The sequence below is a fragment of the Sus scrofa genome, chromosome 1 (genome assembly GCF_000003025.6).
Source record: "Sus scrofa isolate TJ Tabasco breed Duroc chromosome 1, Sscrofa11.1, whole genome shotgun sequence".
Taxonomy (NCBI): domain Eukaryota; kingdom Metazoa; phylum Chordata; class Mammalia; order Artiodactyla; family Suidae; genus Sus; species Sus scrofa.
Window position 1 is genome coordinate 43,082,777 of NC_010443.5, and position 21,569 is coordinate 43,104,345.

The 21,569-nt window shown below is 36.3% G+C and overlaps 1 protein-coding gene across 8 annotated transcripts in view; it reads left to right on the plus strand.

Moving 5' to 3' along the window:
* FAM184A (family with sequence similarity 184 member A) overlaps positions 1 to 21,569 on the plus strand; it is a 109,879-nt gene that overhangs the window by 79,012 nt on the left and 9,298 nt on the right. For 5 of the 8 annotated variants that reach the window (XR_002343141.1, XM_021089008.1, XM_021088991.1 and 2 more), the window contains exons 10-15: positions 775 to 816; positions 9,370 to 9,582; positions 10,680 to 10,833; positions 14,993 to 15,120; positions 16,451 to 16,635; positions 17,347 to 17,493. Coding sequence is in view for 7 of the 8 variants with exons in the window: in XM_021089008.1 (XP_020944667.1) it covers positions 775 to 816; positions 9,370 to 9,582; positions 10,680 to 10,833; positions 14,993 to 15,120; positions 16,451 to 16,635; positions 17,347 to 17,493 (869 nt within the window). In the remaining variant the exon portion in view is untranslated. The remainder of the gene's footprint in view (positions 1 to 774; positions 817 to 9,369; positions 9,583 to 10,679; positions 10,834 to 14,992; positions 15,121 to 16,450; positions 16,636 to 17,346; positions 17,494 to 21,569) is intronic. The other 3 variants (XM_021088987.1, XM_021088992.1, XM_021089003.1) reach the window with 3 other exon arrangements.

A 21,569-nucleotide genomic window follows, 5' to 3' on the forward strand; every position in this document is an offset into this window, starting at 1 on the left:
TTAAATCGGTAATATAAATTTAAAATACTATTTTGTATTTTTGGAAGGCAAAAAAATGAAGCAGTTGAAAATAAGTCACATTTTCTCCATTTTTAGGGTAGGGAAAGTGTATGTTTTTCCAGTTTATCACTCAACATTTCAATGAATTTATAAAAAAAGAACCCAGATCAGACATAATTTTACCAAATGTACCCTAGAAAATAGGGTCGGAAAGATATGAAGGCAACTCTTTTTCCTTTCCCCCAACTATAAAACCAGATTATTATTACATCTGTACATTTTCAATCTATGTCATATATATTTCTGGCCCCCAAATTATATAGTCAATGAAGTTGGCGTTTCAGTACTCATCTGCTCATTTCTCATAAGATAAATCCTTTGAGAATCTACTCTAAATGCTGAGTGTAATGCTTTGAAACATTATATTATGGACTTCTGGGAAGAATTCAGAATAGTAATATTTCTTTTAGGTGCTTCAATAAGTATTATCTTTTAAACTGACCTCTGGTTTCCATGTACTAGCCTTTGGTAGCTTGCATAGGTAAGTCTGCCAGCCCACAAACACCAGACACTGTCTCTTAAGAGACTAGATAATTTAGACTGTATGTTATGAATTTCTTTTTGTCTGATTTCTTTCTCAGAACTGTTTTCAACTTATTCTTTCTTGAGCATATTATAATTAATGTTCTGTGTCTTACTCTCCGTTTCTCTCTTTCTTGCTTTCACTTATTTGGTTTCTGAATATTTCCCTTTATTTCTGTGATCTTTTCCTAGCGGCACTGTCTGGGTGAAGCTTTGCATAAATCTATCAACAATGTAAGTGAGCGGCACTTACAGCTTGTATACCAGGGCATGTTGCACTTTTGGTTTTGCATAAACATCATCGCTGCTTGAAAGCTTTAACTTATGATATAAAAAATACACTTTGACATTCAGTAATCTATGTTTTGTATATGGGTAACCAAAGCTTCTAACTTGTAGCCATTCATTTGTGTATGTGCATACATCTAACCACATTTATTAATAAACATATTTTATTTTAAAGCTAGGCAAGATTTTTATTTTATGTCTTTTTTTAGGGCCACACCCATGGCATGTGGAGGTTCCTGCCGGCCTACGCCACAGCCACAGCAACACCAGATCTGAGCCGTGTCTTCGACCTATACCACAGCTCATGGCAACGCTGGATCCTTAACCCACTGAGCAAGGCCAGGGATTGAACTGGCAACTTCATGGTTCCTAGTCGGATTTGTTTCCTCTGTGCCATGATGGGAACTCCTCAGGCAAGATTTTATCTTTCAAATATAAAATTCAGTATTTCGATGTTTACCTTGAAAGAGTAATATTTTTGAAAAACTTTTAACTTACTGACCATCATAAAAGTGGAAATAAAATGTAAATGTCTTTCTAGTTTTGTTAAACTAGTTTACTTTTTGAAAAAGTAGTAGCAATTAACTTATTAACAGTATTAGATAGGCATTCCCTTGTGGTGCAGTGGGTTAAGGATCTAGCACTGTCACTGCAGTGGTTTGGGCTGCTGCCGTAGTGCAGGTTTGGTCCGTGGCTCAGGAACATGCCACAGGCATGCCCCCCCCCCCGCACCCCCAAAAAAGTATTAGATAGTTGTGCAGGTTCATGGATTCAGAACATATTTTACATTTTAATGTTATAATTTTTAAAATATTTTGAAGCAAAATGGAGTATATCCCTTACTTAAGAATTGGCAAAGCTATTCTTTTACTCATGTACGTGCATATAACATGCAGAAATAAAACTTCAAGATAATTTTCTATTTGAACTCATTAAAAATTTTTCTTTACATACGAAAAGTAAAAGATGAGATTTATTTTCACATCAAACCCATACCCAACTTGTTCTTCAAAATAACTTAACAGACAGCTAAACATCTCTGAATATTTTTCTTGCTATCCGAGGACAGAGGTCAGCAAACTTAATCTGTAAAGGGCCAGACTGTAAATATTTCTGGCTTCATAGGCCATGTAGTTTTCATGGCAGCAGCAGACTCTGCTCTTGTGAAAGTGGCCATAGACAGTACATGAATGAATCCGTGTGGGTGTGTACCAGTACAACCTTATTTACAGAAACAGGCTGTAATGTGCCAGTTCCTGACCTAGAGGAATCAAATCTTGAGGTCTAGAGATGTCCTATGAAGTTTTGATACTTCTAGAGCAAAACTATGTTCTCATACCTCCATAATTTCTTTCTACTAAGCAAGAAAATAAATTTTATCTACTCTTTATATTCAACTTTACTGTCTATATAAAAAGTAACTGAATACATTTAATGCCATTTTCTTTAATATAATTTGAAATAAGCAGTAAAGTTATTTGTCTCAATTTTGGTGAAATAAGGCTACATTTAAAATTTTCTAACAGTCACATAGAACCTAGTAATAATTTGGGTTTAAGATAAGTTTATTTAAGATTTTTGGGGGTGCGGGGGGGCATGCCTGTGGCACGTTCCTGAGCCCAAATAAGATTATGGTCAAAAATTAGTTGAATTGTACTTTGGAATCCTTGTGACAACATAGTCCCTTTTTCCAAAATAGTTATAAATGAAAAAGTATTCATTAAAATAAAAACAACCTTACTGAGGTTGAATCTGTGTGTAATTGAAATGAGAATGCCTCAACTCATCTCCTACAAAATAAGTAAAACAGGTTTGTAACAATGAAATCAGCATTAGTTAATGCTCTTCTGTAACATCATAGTCACTCAAGACGACCTGTTCACTCTGTCATTGTCCAAACGAGATGTGACCCTGTCATTCAGGAGGGTGAGGTACCCGCCCCTTCAAACCGTGTCTGTAGTCAGCCTTCCATGTGAGAAGTTTTCCACTCTATGCTATCTTGTTCTAAAAAACAAGCAATTAGTGACGCCTCTGTCCTTTATAAAAGCTTTCTAATTTTTTTCAAGTGAGAATACGAGGATGATTGGAAACATATTCCAGAAATGTCTTAAGGACATTAAGTAGGCATTATTGTAGTTGTTAATCAATAAATTCAGTTTATAGCTCTTCTTGGAAAATACCAAAAAATTGTGAACAATTCAGAATTTTTCATAATGGTCATAATTTCAGAAGCTTATGTTTACTTTTTCTCAACTAAACTCTTCAAAAGTAGCAAACTAGAGGTTAAAAAAAAGGAAAAACCATAAAGTTAAAATATTCAATACCTTCAAACATTCATGGTCATTTGTATAAGTTGTTGACATAGCAATAAATTATCCTTACTGTCCTCTACCAAGCCTTTGGCAGCAGTTTTTAATGTTGCTTTATGTATTTGCAAGTACTGAATTGAATATTAATGGCATGTGATTTAGACTTTCTAATAGCTTATATTGACCTTTCTTGTCAAAATTAGTAAGTATTCTCACTCAACACAACTCCATGCCTATAATTTATTGAAAAATGAAATTACATGGACACATCGTGGTTTTCAAATTGTTTTTTCTTGCTAATTTTCCTGCTTTTACAAAAATGAATGAACCTCTCACACAAAACCTCTAATCTAAAAGCAGATCTTTTTTTCTTTTTTTTTTTTTTTTTTGCTTTTTAGGGCCACACCCATAGCCTACAGAGGTTCCCAAGCTAGGGATTGAATCAGAGCTACAGCTGCCAGCCAATGCCACAGCCACAGCAACATGAGATCTGAGTGGTGTCTTTGACCTACACCACAGCTCATGGCGATGCCAGATCCTTAACCCACTGAGCGAGGCCAGGGATCAAACCCACAACCTCATGGTTCCTAGTTGGATTCGTTTCTGCTGCGCCACAACAGGGACTCCTAAAAAGCAAATCATTTTTGAAAAATCATGATTTATATAACAGCCATCTTCAAAAACACACAGAAGCACAGGATAAACAGTTTACCAATATATTGATAAATTGATCAAAACTACAGGAGAGAAGGCCATCAGTAATATTACTTGGGGAAAATATTTTGTTTTCCTCCCTATCTCATAAAATGAACCGAGAGTGGAGGTCAGGAAAAAGGCCAGGGCTTCAAACACTTCTCTAGACATTGTTTCAAGATTATCATTAAAGAAGCAGCCAAAGCCATTCACTTTATGAATTCCAAGGCAGTGGTTCTCAACTGTGACTGTGCATTAAAGTCATCTGTGAACCTTAAAAGAGCAAGTGAGTTGAGGCCTCTGATAGACTCACATGTGAATGTTTAAATTATTTGTTGTGGGTGGGTTGTTTAGTGCAGTATTTGTAATAGCAAAACCAGGTGAGAAGATCTGAATTTCCATCTTGAAGGATTAAAGTAATTATAGTATATTTATATTTTGGAATGATGTCTATTAGGATACATTGGCTATTAAGCAGCAGAACACCTAGTTAACAGTGGCTTAGGCTGTCAGGGCAATTCATGCTCAAGCACTTTCTGTTCTTCTGCTTTGCCTTACAAAGTTTGCTAACTTTTTTGACCTCAAGTTTGTCGTTTCATAGTTGCAATGTGGCTGCTCCAGCTCCAGCAAGCATGCTCCTGGACAACTGTGCTAATGCAGGAAACCCTCCTGAAGCACTTTTTGCTTTTATCAGGAAGTGAAATCTCTGCCCCCCCCACATATTTCCTTTTAGCTTGTTAATGGGGTGATATGCTCTTAGATTACTGTGACTTTCTTATCCCAGTCATAATTCACTCCTTAGGGTGGGGAGAGGGGCCTGCCTTCTTGAAGATAGGAATTTCCATTCCGTCCCCAAACAAACTCGAGTTCAAACTAACTGGGAAGAAAGGACAGGGAGAGATGGGCATTTGGAGAGGCAAGAACCAACAGGTGTAGCCATTGAAAAGAATGGGGCATGCCTACATGTCATGGGTTGTGCACCCTAGAAATTTTGGCATGAAAGGGAAAACTGTCCTTTAAAAACAGACTCATTGGCTTCCCCAGTGGAGAAATCATTGACCATCATTGAGTAAATCCATGAGTATAGTCATCTTGAAGGGAGCTACTTAGAGTTGCGTGTGTGAAAAGCACTCCATCACATAGCAACGCCTGCAGGTCTGGACACCCTCATGGTTTCACGAATGAAGAATGAAGTAGTGTTTATTTCTCTGTGTGAGACACAGGGAATGTCTGTCTCAATCAGCAGGCCCACAAGTCTCTGTTTCAGCTACTCTGAACATTAAGCACTAGCCTCTTGAAGTGTGGCCTTGGGTCCCCAAGTAACTTCTGTGTGTAAGACATAGCCAGCATTTTGTTAGATCACGGCAGATGTACTCTCTACATGGTGAAAATCATCCAGCCATTAACACATAATGTGGTTAAAAAAAAAAAAAAACAGGAAATTATATCAAGAGAGATAAGTCTGCGAAGACAGCAAAGTGTTAAAACTGTTTACCTTAGGGACAGGGATTTGGCAAGGAAAGGGAAAGGAGGAAATTTCTGCTTTTATTTTATAAACTCTTAAAAGTTTTTTTTTCCCCCACAGTGAACACTTATTGCTTTGATAATTAGGAATAAAAATATGTTAGGTGGCCTGGGCTCAATTCCAGACCTGTTTAATCAGAATATCCAGGGATCAGGTCAAAGGCAAGTACATTTATTAAACTCTACAGAGATGATTCTGATGTACAGCCAGGCTTGAGAACCACAGATTACATTTGCTATCTCAAGAAGTGCTTTGTTTCTAGGATAAATTATTTGTATACTTTGTTTTCTTTCATTTCTATAATAAGACTAATTTTTAGGGGAAAAAATAGTGCATCAAAACCGACATTTATAGATAGGCTGTACATAATTAATGACACAGCTCATGTTGACATCCTGTCATGTCCAGCACCTAAGATCTGATGTTTTAGTGTCTATTTTGAGGGAGTTTTGCAAGCACCAGGGTGGAGGTTCAGCATCTTTGTGAAAATGCCCTGTAGGAAACAGGTAAAGCTTTCCCTTCTTCAGAAAAAATGTATCTTATCCATATGTTTTTAATTTTAATTTGCCTTACTATTTCCAAAAAGACAATAGTATTTTTAAGTGCTAGAGATCAGAAGGCAGCAATTACTATCAGCGAAGTTTGGCCTTAAAATGGTTTGCCAAGTATCTGGTACATGTTGGTCAGTAGAATGTATTATATAGTTCACATCTAAACTGCTGTGGTGAGAGTTTTTTAACTTTTTTTCTAAAGTAAGGATTCTCTTTGGTTTACTTAAAATCAGCAAAATAAAAAGGCTTAAAATTTAAAATTGTAACAAATGTATAGAAACTAATACCATATACTATATAATTTAAATGTATAACTTGAAACAACTACTGCTTCTCATTTACTCAACAAATGCCTTTAACACTGTGATAAAAGTATTGATCAAGGTTGCCCAAACTATTTAACACAAAATCTTTGTTCTGTTTTATTACTAATTAAGTTCATATTAATAGGTATTATTTCCATAAAGTATACTAAACTCTGCTAATTATAGCTATAAAACATTAGTTCATTTTACATTGCTTTGCTCCTGATTTCTGTCTTTAAAGTGCCATGTAACTTTCATGCTGAATAAAGGCTGTCCATTTAATGCAATCTACTAATTTTTTAATTTATAAAAAGAACTAAGTAAATTTTGGTGCTGCATTGCATGATAAAGGCTTTCTGCATATAATTCTGTCTTGAGCATGAATCCAAAGATTTTAAGATAGCCTTATTATTATTTTGATTTGCTTTCAAAATTAAAAAAATACCTAAACTAAGTATACTTGAACACTAAATTACGTGATAATGTCTTTTTGCCTGTATTTATATTTTCTTGAGTATAGATACAAAGATTAATCATATATACTAAAATGAAAAATATTACTTTGGAGTTCTTTCAAGGTAAAGTATATTATGATATAAAATATTTGTGTATCTTATTTAAGCTGGAGAGGTTTGAAAGTGTGCTTAGATTTTAAATGTATAACTATTAGTGTGATACTTCATTAATTTTTAACTGTTGTATTTCTTCATAAATTTCATCCTTAAATGGTTCAGGTATAAGTCAAATTATAGTCAAATTAACATGTGGGAGCTCTTTTTGATGCAGTAAACTTTAGAAGTAGATATTTCAGAAAACAAGATCACCGCTGTGAACTGATTGGCTTCTTACTAACCTAAGTGCACACTTAATTGGAAGACAGGATCAGCCACTTCGAGCCCCTATCATTTGTGCACAAATCAGAAAATCATGCCTGTTTTCTTGGAGTGGACACAGATGTGTACCAGGGCAGGTGGTTTGGCCAGCAGTTCATTCACTGACTATGTTGGTCCTCACTTGTTTAGGGGGCAAATAATAGCTTTGACAGTATCAGTCATTTTTGTACATGTAACATAGTCTTTTTCTAAAGTTCCCATATATATTCTAACAAGTTATCACCAGAAACAAAGTAGTCATGTGGTTCCATATGCGGGGTCTGTGTCTAGGCTTGAATTTGGGAAGAGCGGATAGGTGCCCTTTTAATTTCAAGAACCAGCTTAGCTGGAAAGAAAGTAGCCCTACCCCATTAAACAGCAGGGTTCACTAACACATCTTTTTATTGCCTTTTACCCTTTTGTGATTTGTTTTTATTCCTGGGTTGTCAAATACTCTTGATTTTCTTTGCATAAAATGGTGAGAAATCACATGGCATACTTTTTTGGGCCTCCTGCTCCACAAATCAGGTCTTAACTGTTGCTGTGGACTTTCTCCTACAGTTTTCACACTTGCAGGCTTTATTTGAGCTGTAAATCATGAGTGCTGCTGCCTTTTAGAGGTATAGGGAATTGCATTGCCTGGAGTCAGTGTTGCAGTTCACCTTGACTTGGAGCATATGTAATAACCTCTGAAACCTTAGGTTTGCATAGAAATTAATATGTAGAATTCATATAACTTTCAATAGGTTGAGTTACTTCTTTGGAAACAGAAAACAGACTGAACATGTGTCAGTTGTATCATTTCTCACCAGTGCTTGACCCTCTGCATAAAGGCACATGCTAAACTTTACAACTAATCCTGAGGTATAACTGTCCAAAACGCTTCCAGTCACCTGTCATCCATCCTAAGCGCTGTACAGTCTGTAACTCTTTTCTGCTGCTGACCTCTGACCTCTCCTGTCTTCCAGATCCTTCTTTCTTATTTTTCCTTCTAATTTTGCATCTCTGATGATTCCCCACCCTTTTGCTCCCCGCCCCCAGGTACCTTCCTTGGTAGAACATGTGAGGCAGCCTATATCTGCCTTCCATCTTTCAAAAGACACTCTTTTCAAAACACTCACTTTAAAGTTTCCTCTTTCTACTAGATTTCTTGGCCACAGAACTGTTTTACTTGTATTTAAACACAGCATCTTAGGTTACTTTGTGGGACACATTTGATAACTTTTTATCTTAACTCCTTTAAGTTCCTCTTAGCCTCAGACTTCTACTGAATATGATTGAGTTATCTGGTTTCAAGTTTAGTTTCCTATATGTGAGAAATCAAATCAAATGGTTTCATCAAATGTGTATATGAATGCACACACACACACACACATATATATGTATATATACAGGTGTATGTATTTTGTGCTTTTATTGTTAAGGCGGACTTGATTTTAAGTATTTTAAAGCACACAGAAGTCACACAGAAATAGGAAGGGTGATTTATCTGTTTTCAAAAGGAGGAAAAAATCAGTTTTCCATAGTGTTAAGAAAAGCACCTGTCATTATAATAAGGCTGGGGTTAGAGAAATGTGGGGGATTTGTGATTTTTTTAAAAGCTTTAAGGTTTGCAAGTCCTGTAATTCAAAATTTAAAAACAATACCTTTTTTTTTTACACAAGGATTCTAAATTAAAAAATGATAAATCTTTTAAAGGTAGTTTTTAAATCCTCAATCCTAGCTAGCTCTGAGTGAGCACTTACTGCACGGCAGGGACTATTCTGAGTGGACCGTGTGATAACCCTTTTCCCGCTCACTCAGCCCATATAGTCTTAACCACTCAACTCTGCTGCCTCAAAAATAAGCAGCTTAACTTTTCATACTTGATAGCGCAATACCATAAAGTGACTGTAACTTAAATACACTAGTTGTCTTCCATTTTTATTTCATATTATGAATTTTTAGTGCAGTGCAACATAGGTATTTATTATATTTCTAAATGTGGGCTGCAGTGTTCTTTAGAGAGTCTACAAACAATACCACGAAAGTCTATTTTTAGGGTAATTACCAAAATCAGAATAAAATTGGTAATATCTAAAGATGAGGTATCTGTGGTAAATTGTAAAACATTTTAAGTGGACACTTTGTTAAAGCAGTTCTTTTGCTATTGTTAATATCTTTGAAATGCTTTTTTCCTTAGGAAGGCAATACGTAAACTATTCCTTGTGTTGATTTTTCTTTGTGTATTGTTCTGTGGCACAGATTTCCTTGCTGAAACAGAATCTGGAGATGCAGCTTTCCCAGTCTCAGACCTCTTTGCAACAACTGCAAGCCCAGTTTACACAAGAACGGCAACGACTTACCCAAGAGCTTGAAGAATTAGAGGAACAACATCAACAAAGACATAAATCTTTAAAAGAAGCACATGTCCTTGCATTTCAAACCATGGAAGAAGAAAAGGAAAAAGAACAAAGAGTAAGTTTTAAAGTGACATATTTTCAGATGTAATCCAACCACCTAATAATTATTAGCCTTCTAATTCTAAAGAATTCATTTTTTTGCTCCAAAAAATTATGTATTGCTTTATTTCAAGGTGTTTTTAGGCTATGACTTCTGGTAGGGGTTACAGTGATCAAACATATACTCATATAATTGTACACAATAGCAGACAACGTTTATTTCTGTTTCCCATCATAATGCCAAGTTCATCATGGGACAAATACACTGTCATGTTTGCAATGATTAAATATAGTTTTAACCACTGTAATCACTTAATACTATCGTGAACTTATAATAGCCTTTCATCAGATTTTTAATTTTTCTCTCTTCATCTAGATCTACAAAAGATACGTTTTAATGATTAAAGAAATACAGCCCTATTTTTGTGGTGTCTTGCTCAGAAACCTTTCATGTTGTAGATTATAGTAAGCAGTTCAGTCTCAAAACTTGTACCCTGAGGTCTATTTTTTTTTCTCCTGTGACTACATTCTCTTTGTCTTAGCCACGTGTAGTCTGTTCTCTCTGGCTAGTCTTTTGAAACTAATCACATGAAAGGCTTTAGTACACTTTCAGCTACCTACTCTCAGAGCTTTTGCTTCTGTTCGCAAATGCAGGCACAAAGAGTGACTGGAGAAAAGAGCTACAAAAATTATAAGGTTGGAATTGTTAAGAGCCCTCATCTCTCTTTTCCCAATCAGAAGATCTTTTCTGATCTGGCCTCCTTCACCTCTTTCCTAAGTCTATGTCTGTGCACATAGAGGAGTTATTCCTTAATTTTAGATGGTTTACATCCCTTAGCAGCTTTAGAAAATAGCTTTGTTCGAACACTGATTTAGGTAAAGGGTCCACATCCCTGTTCAAATACTATATATTGACTCAAACTGGTTTCATGTTGATTATTCTACTCAAGGGACCCTAATTTATTTTCTGATGATCATCTCATATCTAATTTTCTTGAAAATGAGTGAAAATTGCCTTATTTTCCTTAAATAATGACTTTCAGTATTTATTTTGTTTGCATTTTCCTTCTTATATTCTAGCATAATAACTTGACTATATTTCTCTTGTTTTAGGCTCTTGAAAATCATTTACAACAGAAACATTCTGCAGAGCTTCAGTCATTAAAAGATGCACACAGAGAGTCCATGGAGGGCTTCCGGATAGAAATGGAACAGGAACTTCAGACACTTCGGTTTGAATTAGAAGATGAAGGAAAGGCTATGCTTGGTATTTTTAAAAGATTATAATCCTATCATATTTATTTTCAAATCCCAATTTAAAAAATTCAACAAGAAATCACAAAGTTCTGTTCTTAATTTTTGAAACAGCAAAGTGAATATGTGAGTGTTGTGCATATTTTATTTGAAGTTACTGGATGAAGGAGCGAGTAAGGTGAAGTAGAATGGATAGAAAACCAATGGTAAAGTGAGGGCACCTCAGCCTTCTCTGTGCTCTGGCTGTGTAAGCAACACCCAGTGGTGCTTCCATCTGTCACTAAGGGACTAAATGGAGTCAGGACATTGGGGCTTCCCACTCTCCAGTGACTGAAAGGAGTAGATAAGCATGGAACCACATGTCTTGAGATTAGATTGTCATATTGGTGCTTCCCAATTAAGGATTTTGTTTTAAAGTGAAAAGTCATGTTTGGTCTGAATTTCTGTTTGGGTGTTTTTCAGATTTTTATCAAATAGGATTTTTAGGAGTTCCTGTCGTGGCGCAGTGGTTAACAAACCTGACTAGGAACCTTGAAGTTGTATGTTCGATCCCTGGCCTCACTCAGAGGGTTAAGCATCCGTCGTTGCCATGAGCTGTGGTGTAGGTCGCAGACACAGCTCGGATCTGGCATTGCTGTGGCTGCGGCATAGACCGGTGGCTACAGCTCCAATTAGACCCCTAGCCTGGGAACCTCCATAAGCTGCGAGTGCGCAGCATATGGAGAAACAGACAAAAAAATATATATATATATAGGATTTTTTTTATCTTTGAGTTGTTAAAATTACCACCCTTTTTACAGGAGATCAGTTGAATTTCAGAGACAAACTGAACATGCATTTAAAGGTTTTTGGTTTTAGGTTTTGGTCATTTGGTAACTTTTTATTCCTAGCTTCTCATTTTCCTTCTCTTTGGCTTTTTCCCAAATTCTCCTAATGTTTTTAACATGTTGTCACACTTCAATGGCACACTCTTTCCAAGTAAGAATTGGGAACAAAGTGTTGTCAATATTTGGGGCCTCAAGGGGAAAGCCAGTCGACCCAGTTCATCATCTCTACTCTTGCTGGGAGGTCCAGGCCAAGTTGTTAGAGCCCTGCCCTCTTTCTGAAGAGAGGTAAAAGTGGGCCAATTGTTGGAATTCTTGTCCACTGAAACATGATACCTCTTTGTCAAGAAAAGGACTTTTTGTAATTTCTTAAACTTTTTGAGATAATTGTAGATTCATATGAGGCTATAAGGATCCTCTGTATCCTTTAATGTTTCCCCATTGATAACATTTTCAAAACTAAAGTGTATATCACAGCCATGATATTGACATTGATATTGTCAAGACACAGAAGATGAGGATCCTTGCTGCCTGATTACAGCCACATGTACTTCACTCCCTCCGTGAAAGATGCTCCCTCCGCATCTTTAACTCCTGGCAACCATTAATCCTCTCCATTTCTATAATGTCATTTTAAAAATGTTATGTCATTTTTAAAATGTTATAATGGAATTGGATAAACCCTTTTGAGATTGGCTTTCTGCACTCAGTGTAATTCCGTGGAGACTTATCAATTATTGTATGTATCAATAGTTTGTCCATTTTATCGCTAAGTAGTATTCCATGGTATTGACCTACCATATTTGTTGTCCTTCACTCACTGAAGGACATCTGGGTGTTTTCAGTTCTGTGCAAGTTTTTGTTTGTTGGGTTTTTTTTTTTGGGGGGGGGCGGGAATAGGGGCTATGCCTGCAGTATATGGAAGTTCCTGGACCAGGGATCGAACCTGCACCACAGCAGTGACCTGAGCTACTGTAGTGATAGCATTGGATCTTTAACCCACTGCACCACAAGACAGTGTCAGTTTTGTACAGATTTAAGTTTTTATTTACTTGGGTTAAATGCCTAGTAGTTGAACAGCTGGGTCATATAGTAATCAAATTTTAGTTTTTTAAGAAACTGCCAAAATATTTTCCAGAGTGGTTATAACATTTTACATCCCAACAGCAATGTATGAGTGACCCAATTTCTTCACATCCTCACCAGCATTTGATACTGTCACCATTTTGTATTATAGCCATTCTGATAGGAGTATAGTGATATCTCATTGTGAATTTTACTTTGCATTTCCCTAGTGGTTAATGATGTTGAACATTTTTTTCATGTGCTCATTTGCCATTTGTATATCTTCTTTCCAATTGGATTGTTTCTATTTTTATACATATCCTTGGCTTCAGCTATCATCTATTGTGCTTGTAACTCCAAATATGTATTTCCAGACCAAACTGCTTTCCTTGAGAACCAAATATATATATATATATATATATATATATATATATATATATATATATATATTTACTGCTATCATACTGTTAGATGTTCTTGCTCACACTCTACATTTTAAATATTACCTCACCATCACCCTTGGGTCCAAAATATGTTGTCATCCTTATACCTCCCACTTGAATTTATGGTATCACTGTCTACCAAGTTGCCAAAGCCACAAATTTGGGAGATGCATTAAACTTTTCTTTCACTTCCACATCCTGTTAGTTCTTCCTCTTAAATATTCTCTATATCTGTTTTTTCTTTAGTCTTTCTGCCATGTGTAATTCACAGTCATATCACTGCTTAGCTGGATTATTGTTGTGACCCTCTCGCTGATCTCCCTTCCCATGGTTCCTTCTCCAGACTCCACAGTTGGATTTGGGAGACTCACATCTCACCATGTGACTTCTCAGCTTTAAATCCTTCAGTGATTCCTCATGTCCTTCCCCATGACCTGTCACGTTTTCCCACTGAAGCAGCCTTCAACATTAGCAGAAACTGAACTTAAGCGCTACATGAAGGTCTCAGGAGGAGCCTAAATTGACTTGCTACAAAGCCCAGCATTTCTTTAAAGTCTCATGTTTTAGCTTTGAAATTTGTAATTTGAATTTTACTCGTATCTGCAGTATTGTTTATCTGATGGATAGGTTCTTTCTGCTTTTGCATACATTATCCTTCTTCCTAATTTATGTTTCTCCACTTGGAGAACCCTAACTCAGTCTTTTAGTGACAATTCCTTTGTGATAGCATTCCCAGTTTCCCTCTCCTGGGAAATCTGGGTTCTTATACCACCCAGGTTTCATTATAACTAATGCTCATCTCTGATATCCCCCTTAATTCTTTGACAGTAATGCCTTTCCTTCTTGCCTGTGCAGTTATAAGAACAAGGTCATATTTTATTCTTCCTTACTATAGTACCTGGCATTCAGTGAGTGTGGATTGTATGAAATAATCTCAAATTTAGGTAAAAATGATGACGGAGAATATTAACCAGCCGGTGTTTAACATCTTTCAAGAATATTGTGGGAGTTCCCATCATGGCACAGTGGAAATGAATCTGACTAGGAACCATGAGGTTGAGGGTTCGATCCCTGGCCTCGCTCAGTGGGTTAAGGATTCAGCATTGCCGTGAGCTGTGGTGTAGGTTGCAGACGTGGCTCGGATCTGGCGTTGCTGTGGCTGTGGCGTAGACCAGCAGCTGTAGCTCTGATTGGACCCCTAGTCTGGGAAACTCCATATGCCTCGGGTGTTGCCTAAAAAGCTAAGAAAAATAAAACATACATACGTAAAATATAAACAGAAAAATAAAAAATAAAAAAAAATATTGTGGAAGAAGTCTTAACTGGATGGGAAGTTGCCTCCTAATATATGATATAGTGCCATTCAACCCTAAAATTGATTATTTTAATAGCGAATGGGAAAAGTTTTAAAACTTTATTCTGCATTAGCACTTACTTGCAAATTGAAAGCATGTATAGAAATACCTTGATCCATTTGAGCTGCTGAAAATTTTCTTATCCTCATCAAAGCTAGATGACCTCTTAACTTAGGATATTCTACAATAAGTCTAATATTTTAAGAAGCATACAATTCCATGATATTTTAATTGGCATGTATGTGTCTTAATTTTAGAAAATAATACTCTTTAACTTTTATAATTTTTTTTCTTTTTTCTTTTTTTGGCTGGATCCACAGCATATGGAAGTTCCTGGGCCAGAGATGGAATCTGAGCCACAGCTGCAGGAATGCCACATCCTTAACCCACTGAGCCATAGTGTGAGCTCCTAACTTTTATAATTTTTATCTAAAATACCAATATTTTAAAAATACACTGAATCTCTTTTTCCCCCTGGATTCCAGCTTCTTTACGCTCAGAACTAAACCATCAACACGCAGCTGCAATTGACTTGTTACGGCATAATCATCATCAAGAATTGGCAGCTGCTAAAATGGAATTAGAGAGAAGCATAGACATCAGCAGAAGACAGGTAAAGAGCATTCTGTTCTGTTATGACTTCTTAAATAAATGGGAAAAAAGTATGAATGTTCACAATTTTATGAAAATTATTTTGTAGTAACTAGTACTTTCACTAGTAATTATTTACTATCTATACTAAGTTTTATTTTAAAGGGAAATAAGTAATTCAACTCTGTACCATAATGGTCAGTTGATGATCTTTTAATTGAATATTTTGAATTTTACCTGCATCTTGAGAGTGAACAATGAAGTATAAATAACACAGAGTAAAAACAGAAGACTGTAAAACAGCAATATCCAGTAGAACTTTCCGTGATAACTCTGTTCAATGTCTGTGCTATCCACTACAGAAGTCATTAGCCATGTATGTCTGGTGTGACCAAGGGCCTGAATTTTTAGTTAATCTATAATTAATTTCAGTTAATTTAAATAGCGCACCTATAGAGGTAGCAGGTCCGCAAGAAGAAAAAAAGTTTTTATTTCCATATCACTAGCACTTCTACTATTCATGCTTTTTAAATTTTGCTTATTAGCCATGTGTACTTCCTTTAATTTGATAGTTTGTGATCTTGAGTGTATGTCTGGATGTACTAGGTATAGTACTGTAAAGGCTTTTCTTTATTAGTTTATTACTTGTGACTTACTTGGTTAGTCCTCAAATATGTAAATATTTAGCTCAAATTTTTCTTCATTACTAGAAGTTTTAAGTGAGCTACTTTTTAACCATGAAGGGAAGTTACGTTCTCTTTGGCTAGGCTGACAGTCAAATTGGCAATGTCTAGGCCCACAGAATGTGCAGAAAACAATGACTTCTAGGAAAAATGGAAGGCAGCTCATCTACAAACAGGATAACTGCTAGGCCAGTATGAAGCAGACAGCCTTCTTTTTAAGCCATGGGATGTATGTGTATTGTGATGGCCTCCATAGATGCGTGCTTTTTAAATTAAAGGACAGTGGCACGAGCATTTTACTGTAAGACCATATAACTTATTGAGTATGTAAGAGCCCTGTGTTCTAATCTTGGCTCTGCATTGATTATAAATCATCCTTGGACAGATCATCTGCTTGGTTTCTTCATCAGTAAAAGAGGGAGATTTGCTTATATGGTCTCTTGGGCTCCCTGTGGCCCTGAAATTATTATTGAAGCTGCATCCATATAAGCACTTCTTATACATATGAAAGTAGAAGGGGCCTTTAGCTTTCCTTATTTCAGCAGTTTGTTTGCTTTTGAAGCAATATCAGATTTATTACATTCAACATTCCATTATGTCATCTTTCTTTCCCTGAAACACAGAAAGTAAAAATGTAGAAAACTTTTAAGAACTATTTGTATTTTTCAGAGTAAGGAGCACATGTGTAGAATCACAGATCTACAAGACGAAGTAAGGCACAGAGAGCATCACATCTCAGACTTGGATAAGGAGGTACAGCACCTTCATGAAAATATAAGTGCCCTAACCAAAGAATTGGAATTTAAGGGAAAAGAAATTCTCAGAATACGAAGTGAATCCAACCAACAGATGAGGTATGCCATTAATTACCACAGCAGGAATTTGCAGTGTTATCTGAAAGACTGTTACAGTGGTTTTTAGCAATACATGCCTATTTTATGACTAGATTCCGTTCTAGTAAGATACTAAAGGCCACTTTTTATTTGTTGACTATGTTATAATTGAAATGTAAAAGAAATCTTTATATTTTGAATGATGTACATACATACATTCACTAACTTTGGAAATTGTATATGAATAACTAAAATCTTTTAAAAATGTTATTTAAGGAGTTCCCGTCATGGCGCAGTGGTTAACGAATCCGACTAGGAACTGTGAGGTTGCGGGTTCAATCCCTGGCCTTGCTCAGTGGGTTAAGGATCCGGAGTTGCCATGAGCTGTGGTGTAGGTTGCAGATGCGTCTCGGATCCCGCATTGCTGTGGCTCTGGTGTAGGCTGGCAGCTACAGCTCCGATTCGACCCCTAGCCTGGGAAACTCCATATGCCACGGGAGTGGCCCAAGAAATGGCAAAAAGACAAAAATAAAATGTTATTTTTAAAAAGCATTAAAGGAGACAACTATAACAACTTAGAAGATTAGAGCAAAGTAAGTACCTTACTTTAGGCTGTTTCCATAAATTTTCTGTATATTATACCTAAAACCATTTCCAATCTGGTAGACTATAGAAAGTTTTGAACGCTTGACTTCAGAATAACATTTTCTTAACTAAAAATAAATTAAACAGGTTGCATGAACAAGATTTAAACAAGAGACTTGAAAAAGAGCTGGATGTCATGACAGCAGACCACCTCAGAGAGAAAAATATCATGCGGGCAGATTTTAATAAGACTAACGAGCTACTCAAGGAAATAAATGCAGCTTTACAAGTGTCGTAAGTCATGTTATATTAAAGAAAATTCATATGTGGAGAATAAACTGAGCAGCATTGTGTCTAATCTCAGATTAGCTAGTCTTGAGTTAAACGATACCTAGAAAATTTAGTTGCTATAATTATAGATGGTTATTGCTATATGATATATTCTTTAATTAGCAGAAGGCAGTTGAATGATTGTTATATCAGCTGCTACTGCTCTGATTCTGCTAAGACAGTATTTGTCCAAAGACTGTCCTTCAGGATCATGCATTATCATGCCATGGTAAAACCTCAAAAGAGAGCCATTATAGTTATCCTGTGACACGGGGGGTTAAGGATCCCACATTGTTACTGCAGTGGCTTGGGTTGCTGCTGTGGCATGGGTTTTATCCCTGACCTGGGAACTTTCACATGCCGCAAGCATGGCCAAAAAAAAAGATAGCCATTATATAATGTCAAGTAAAAAGAGCATAGTGTGACCAGTGGGAATACTGTGATTGTATACGTACAATAATAATAACATATTTTACAAAAAAATATCAAGAGATCTTAAATACAAATTTTAGTGGTAGTGATTCCCTCTGAGGACTGAATTAAGAGGTACTGGAGATGGGGAATAGCAAAAACTTCCTTTTTATTTTATATACTCATACATTGTTTGAATTCCTACAACAAGCATTTGGTTTTTTATTTTAAAAATCAACAAAGGTAAAACATCACAAATGAAACTTACTGTTTATACATAGTAGCCCCAGTATTGTTAAAACCCAAAATTCTGATTATTGCTTAATGTTTTTAAAAAGTATTTACTAGCCCCACTCTTTCCTACCTACTTACTTATCAACTTCCATAGCCAATGCAGCTAGCATTCCCTCCATCTCTGTGGCTTTAAACTAAGGTCCAACTTGTTATTTCAGAAATAATCTACTCTTAAAATCCTGCAAATGGTTTATTCACTCTTGGACTCTCTTCTTCCAGTCAGTTAAAAAGGCTTCATAAAAAATATAAATCTTTCTGCATACTTCAGTAAAGTCAAAACAGTGACTGATCCCATTACCCTCAGTCTTAAAGTTGACCTTAGACTCTAGCTCCAGTGTGCCTCATCCTGCCTCACCCCACAGCCACCCATATTCCCTGTCTGCTACCTTTGCATCAGCCACATTGACCCCCTCGGTTTCCTTGCGTCCCCTGCCTTGTCCTCTACAGTCTAGAATAGCCACCTATGTCTCTTGCCTTCTTCCAGTCTAAAACTCATCTCACATTCCATCCATTTAATACCACTAAGCCTCATAGTAAATGTTGTTGCATATGTAACACATAGGCCCACATTCACTCAGGCTGAAACAGAAAACAGACCCCCTGTCCCTGGCATTTACTTCAGTGGCCTCAGAGGTGAGGTGCTCTTTCTAATGGTCACATACAGAATTTTCACATCCGTAGGCACTCAATGACTTTTTCACAAATAAAATTTTTGAGGACGGCCTCTGACATTTACCACTTCATAAAGTTACCCTTGAAACGGTCTGGAGACTCATGACTATTTCCCCAGTCAGTGATTTTTGGTGTTTGCTCTTATTAGAGGTAATTTTTAAATCCTTTTGAGCCACAGTAAGAGCTCAGATACCTGCCATGTATAAGAGCTAATAACCTCAGGCCTTTTGCAGGAATGAGCTCCAGTAAACCCCAGAGCCTGGACTTTCCCCTCTCCTGGCCTCAGTGTTATCTGTCAGGCAGAGGCTGAAATCCTGACACCCCACCCTGCTTCATAATCTGAGAAAACATGCTCACAGAAAGAATAACACCTCTGTCTGTCCATGTGTCCTGTCTCTTTAGGAATGTTAATTTACAAAGAGTAAGATTATATCCTTATTTTTATTCTGTTTTTTGTAGTTTTACACATTGTACATTTTCAGTAGATAGTAAATAATTTTTATATCCATTTTTAATAAATCAAAGAATATTACTCATAAGTCAAAAAATTTATATGCTTTTCTAGATCTACCATTTGTTTTCTATTTCAACTAGGTCTATGCTAACCAATCATTTTTCTTTCTTCACCTGCTGTCATCTTGTAATTAGCCTCGAGCTTTAGGTATCTACTTGTTTAGTTAAAAATAAACACATACACAAATATATTTAGACCAGAAATGTCCAATATATTTTTCTGTAATAACAAAAATGTCTTATGTATGCTCTGTTCAGTCCAGTAACTACTAGCCACAAAGGCTTTTAAGCAGTTAAACAGTGGCTCAGGCAACCAAGGAACTGAATTTTTCACTTCATTTAATTTTAAGTAATTTAAATGTAAATACTCACATACGGGCTAGTGGCTTCCATACTGGAAAGCACAGTTTTAGACAATTGGATATTTCTGGCCCTCATCCTCAAACACAGCCAGCTGGAATCTGCTGAATTGTTTGGATTTAGACAGCCTTCGAGAGCAGGGAAGGTCCATTCCAATTTAAGGAACTGGGGAGAACAACTTTTGAACTGTTCTCAGACCATTTCAAAGGACTACCGGTAGCCTATTAAAGTTCCTAATCAACTGCATACTGACTTTAAAGCTTCAAAATCAGAAAAGTACTGTGGATTTTTGGAAGTGGATGTAGTGGAGGGACTGTAGGAACGGGTTAGCCCGTCAGACAGAAGCCTGGAGCCAAGGAGCCTCTGGAGCATCTGGAAACTGCTTGCTTCTGTTCCTCCTGCCCCAGACCCTGCTGGACTCCAGGGAAATGAAATGGAGACAAGAAACTTAAAGGAGGAACTATACCCTCTAGCCATTGTAGAAATGGTAATAAGAGTTCCGTATCTCTTATGGTTACTAGAATCCTCTTCTGATGCTAGGTGTTAGAGTCTACTTAGATTTTCGGATACTCTATAGAAATTTTTATTTTCTTGAGTGGTATAGTACCTTAGTAAAAACACTATCCAAAAAATGGCATAGTTTTTGCTTCAGAAACGAATGAGAGAATGGTCTATTTTAAAGAACTTTGTTTAAGCTCAATATAAATATATACAGAACTTGGAGTCATGGCAGATCTTTATCATACAAAAAAGGTGGTTTGGTTCAGAGAAAGAAATCTGATTGTTTAGGTTTGTTTTTACCTGAACTTTTCACTATAGTGTGCTGAAACCAAGAGATAATTTCTTCGTGGGGGAAACATTGAGTTTTTGCACTTGGACTTTAAGTAGGTCAGTAATCCCTAATTAAAAAGAAGCTCTCCACCACACCAGAATTACTTGCTCTTTAAGAGTTGAGTGTTTTTAATCTGTAATGCCCTCATGGTTTTATGTTGTTGTGGTTTGATTTTTAAATTGCCATACAGGTTATTTTCATAAGCTTTTTGAGGTGAGGATGTAGTTGTCCTACTGCCACTAGTGCCTAATAATTTATCTGAAAAGAGAAATTTGTTGTTAAACTGCCTGAATTACTGTATGTCCTTTCCTTGTGTCTGCAGGAAAAAAAGGACAATATTAGACTCCTTTCATCTTCTACAATTAATATTTTTAAATATGTGCCCAATAATACTGTTTTTGGCTCTTAAATCTCAAACTTAAGTGATTTTTTTTTATCAATTATTTGTTTTAAAAGCATGGAAGAACTGCCAACTTGGAAACTTTTCATACAGCTTTTAGGCATTCATATTTTTGATTTGTGTTGTTCGTAAGCCGTAGACATTGACCTATATATTCTCGGAGCCAAAAAATAAAAGCAGGGCCTGAGTACCTGGGGAGAATCCAACAGTGACCCTAATTAGTAATTTTATATCTTCTACTTCTGTCTGTTCTCTCTTTGTATTACTTCTATTGGGAATCTGTATCTTGAGTTAAAGGCTGTATGTGTACTTGCGTGGGTCCCTCAAGGCAGTGCTTCCTGGGCATTAATCCTTCCTATACAGCCTTTGGGAATTTGGTCTTTTCTGACTTAACCATGATATTATTTTCTCAATATTTTTAATAGACTCATTTTAACTTTTCCTATTAAATTTTTATCTCTGCAGTAGAACCATCATCACCACTGTTCTAAATAAAAGCTAAGCTATAATTACATAAATGTAGCTTCTGTGAAAATACCAGTGTTATTAGATCCTGGC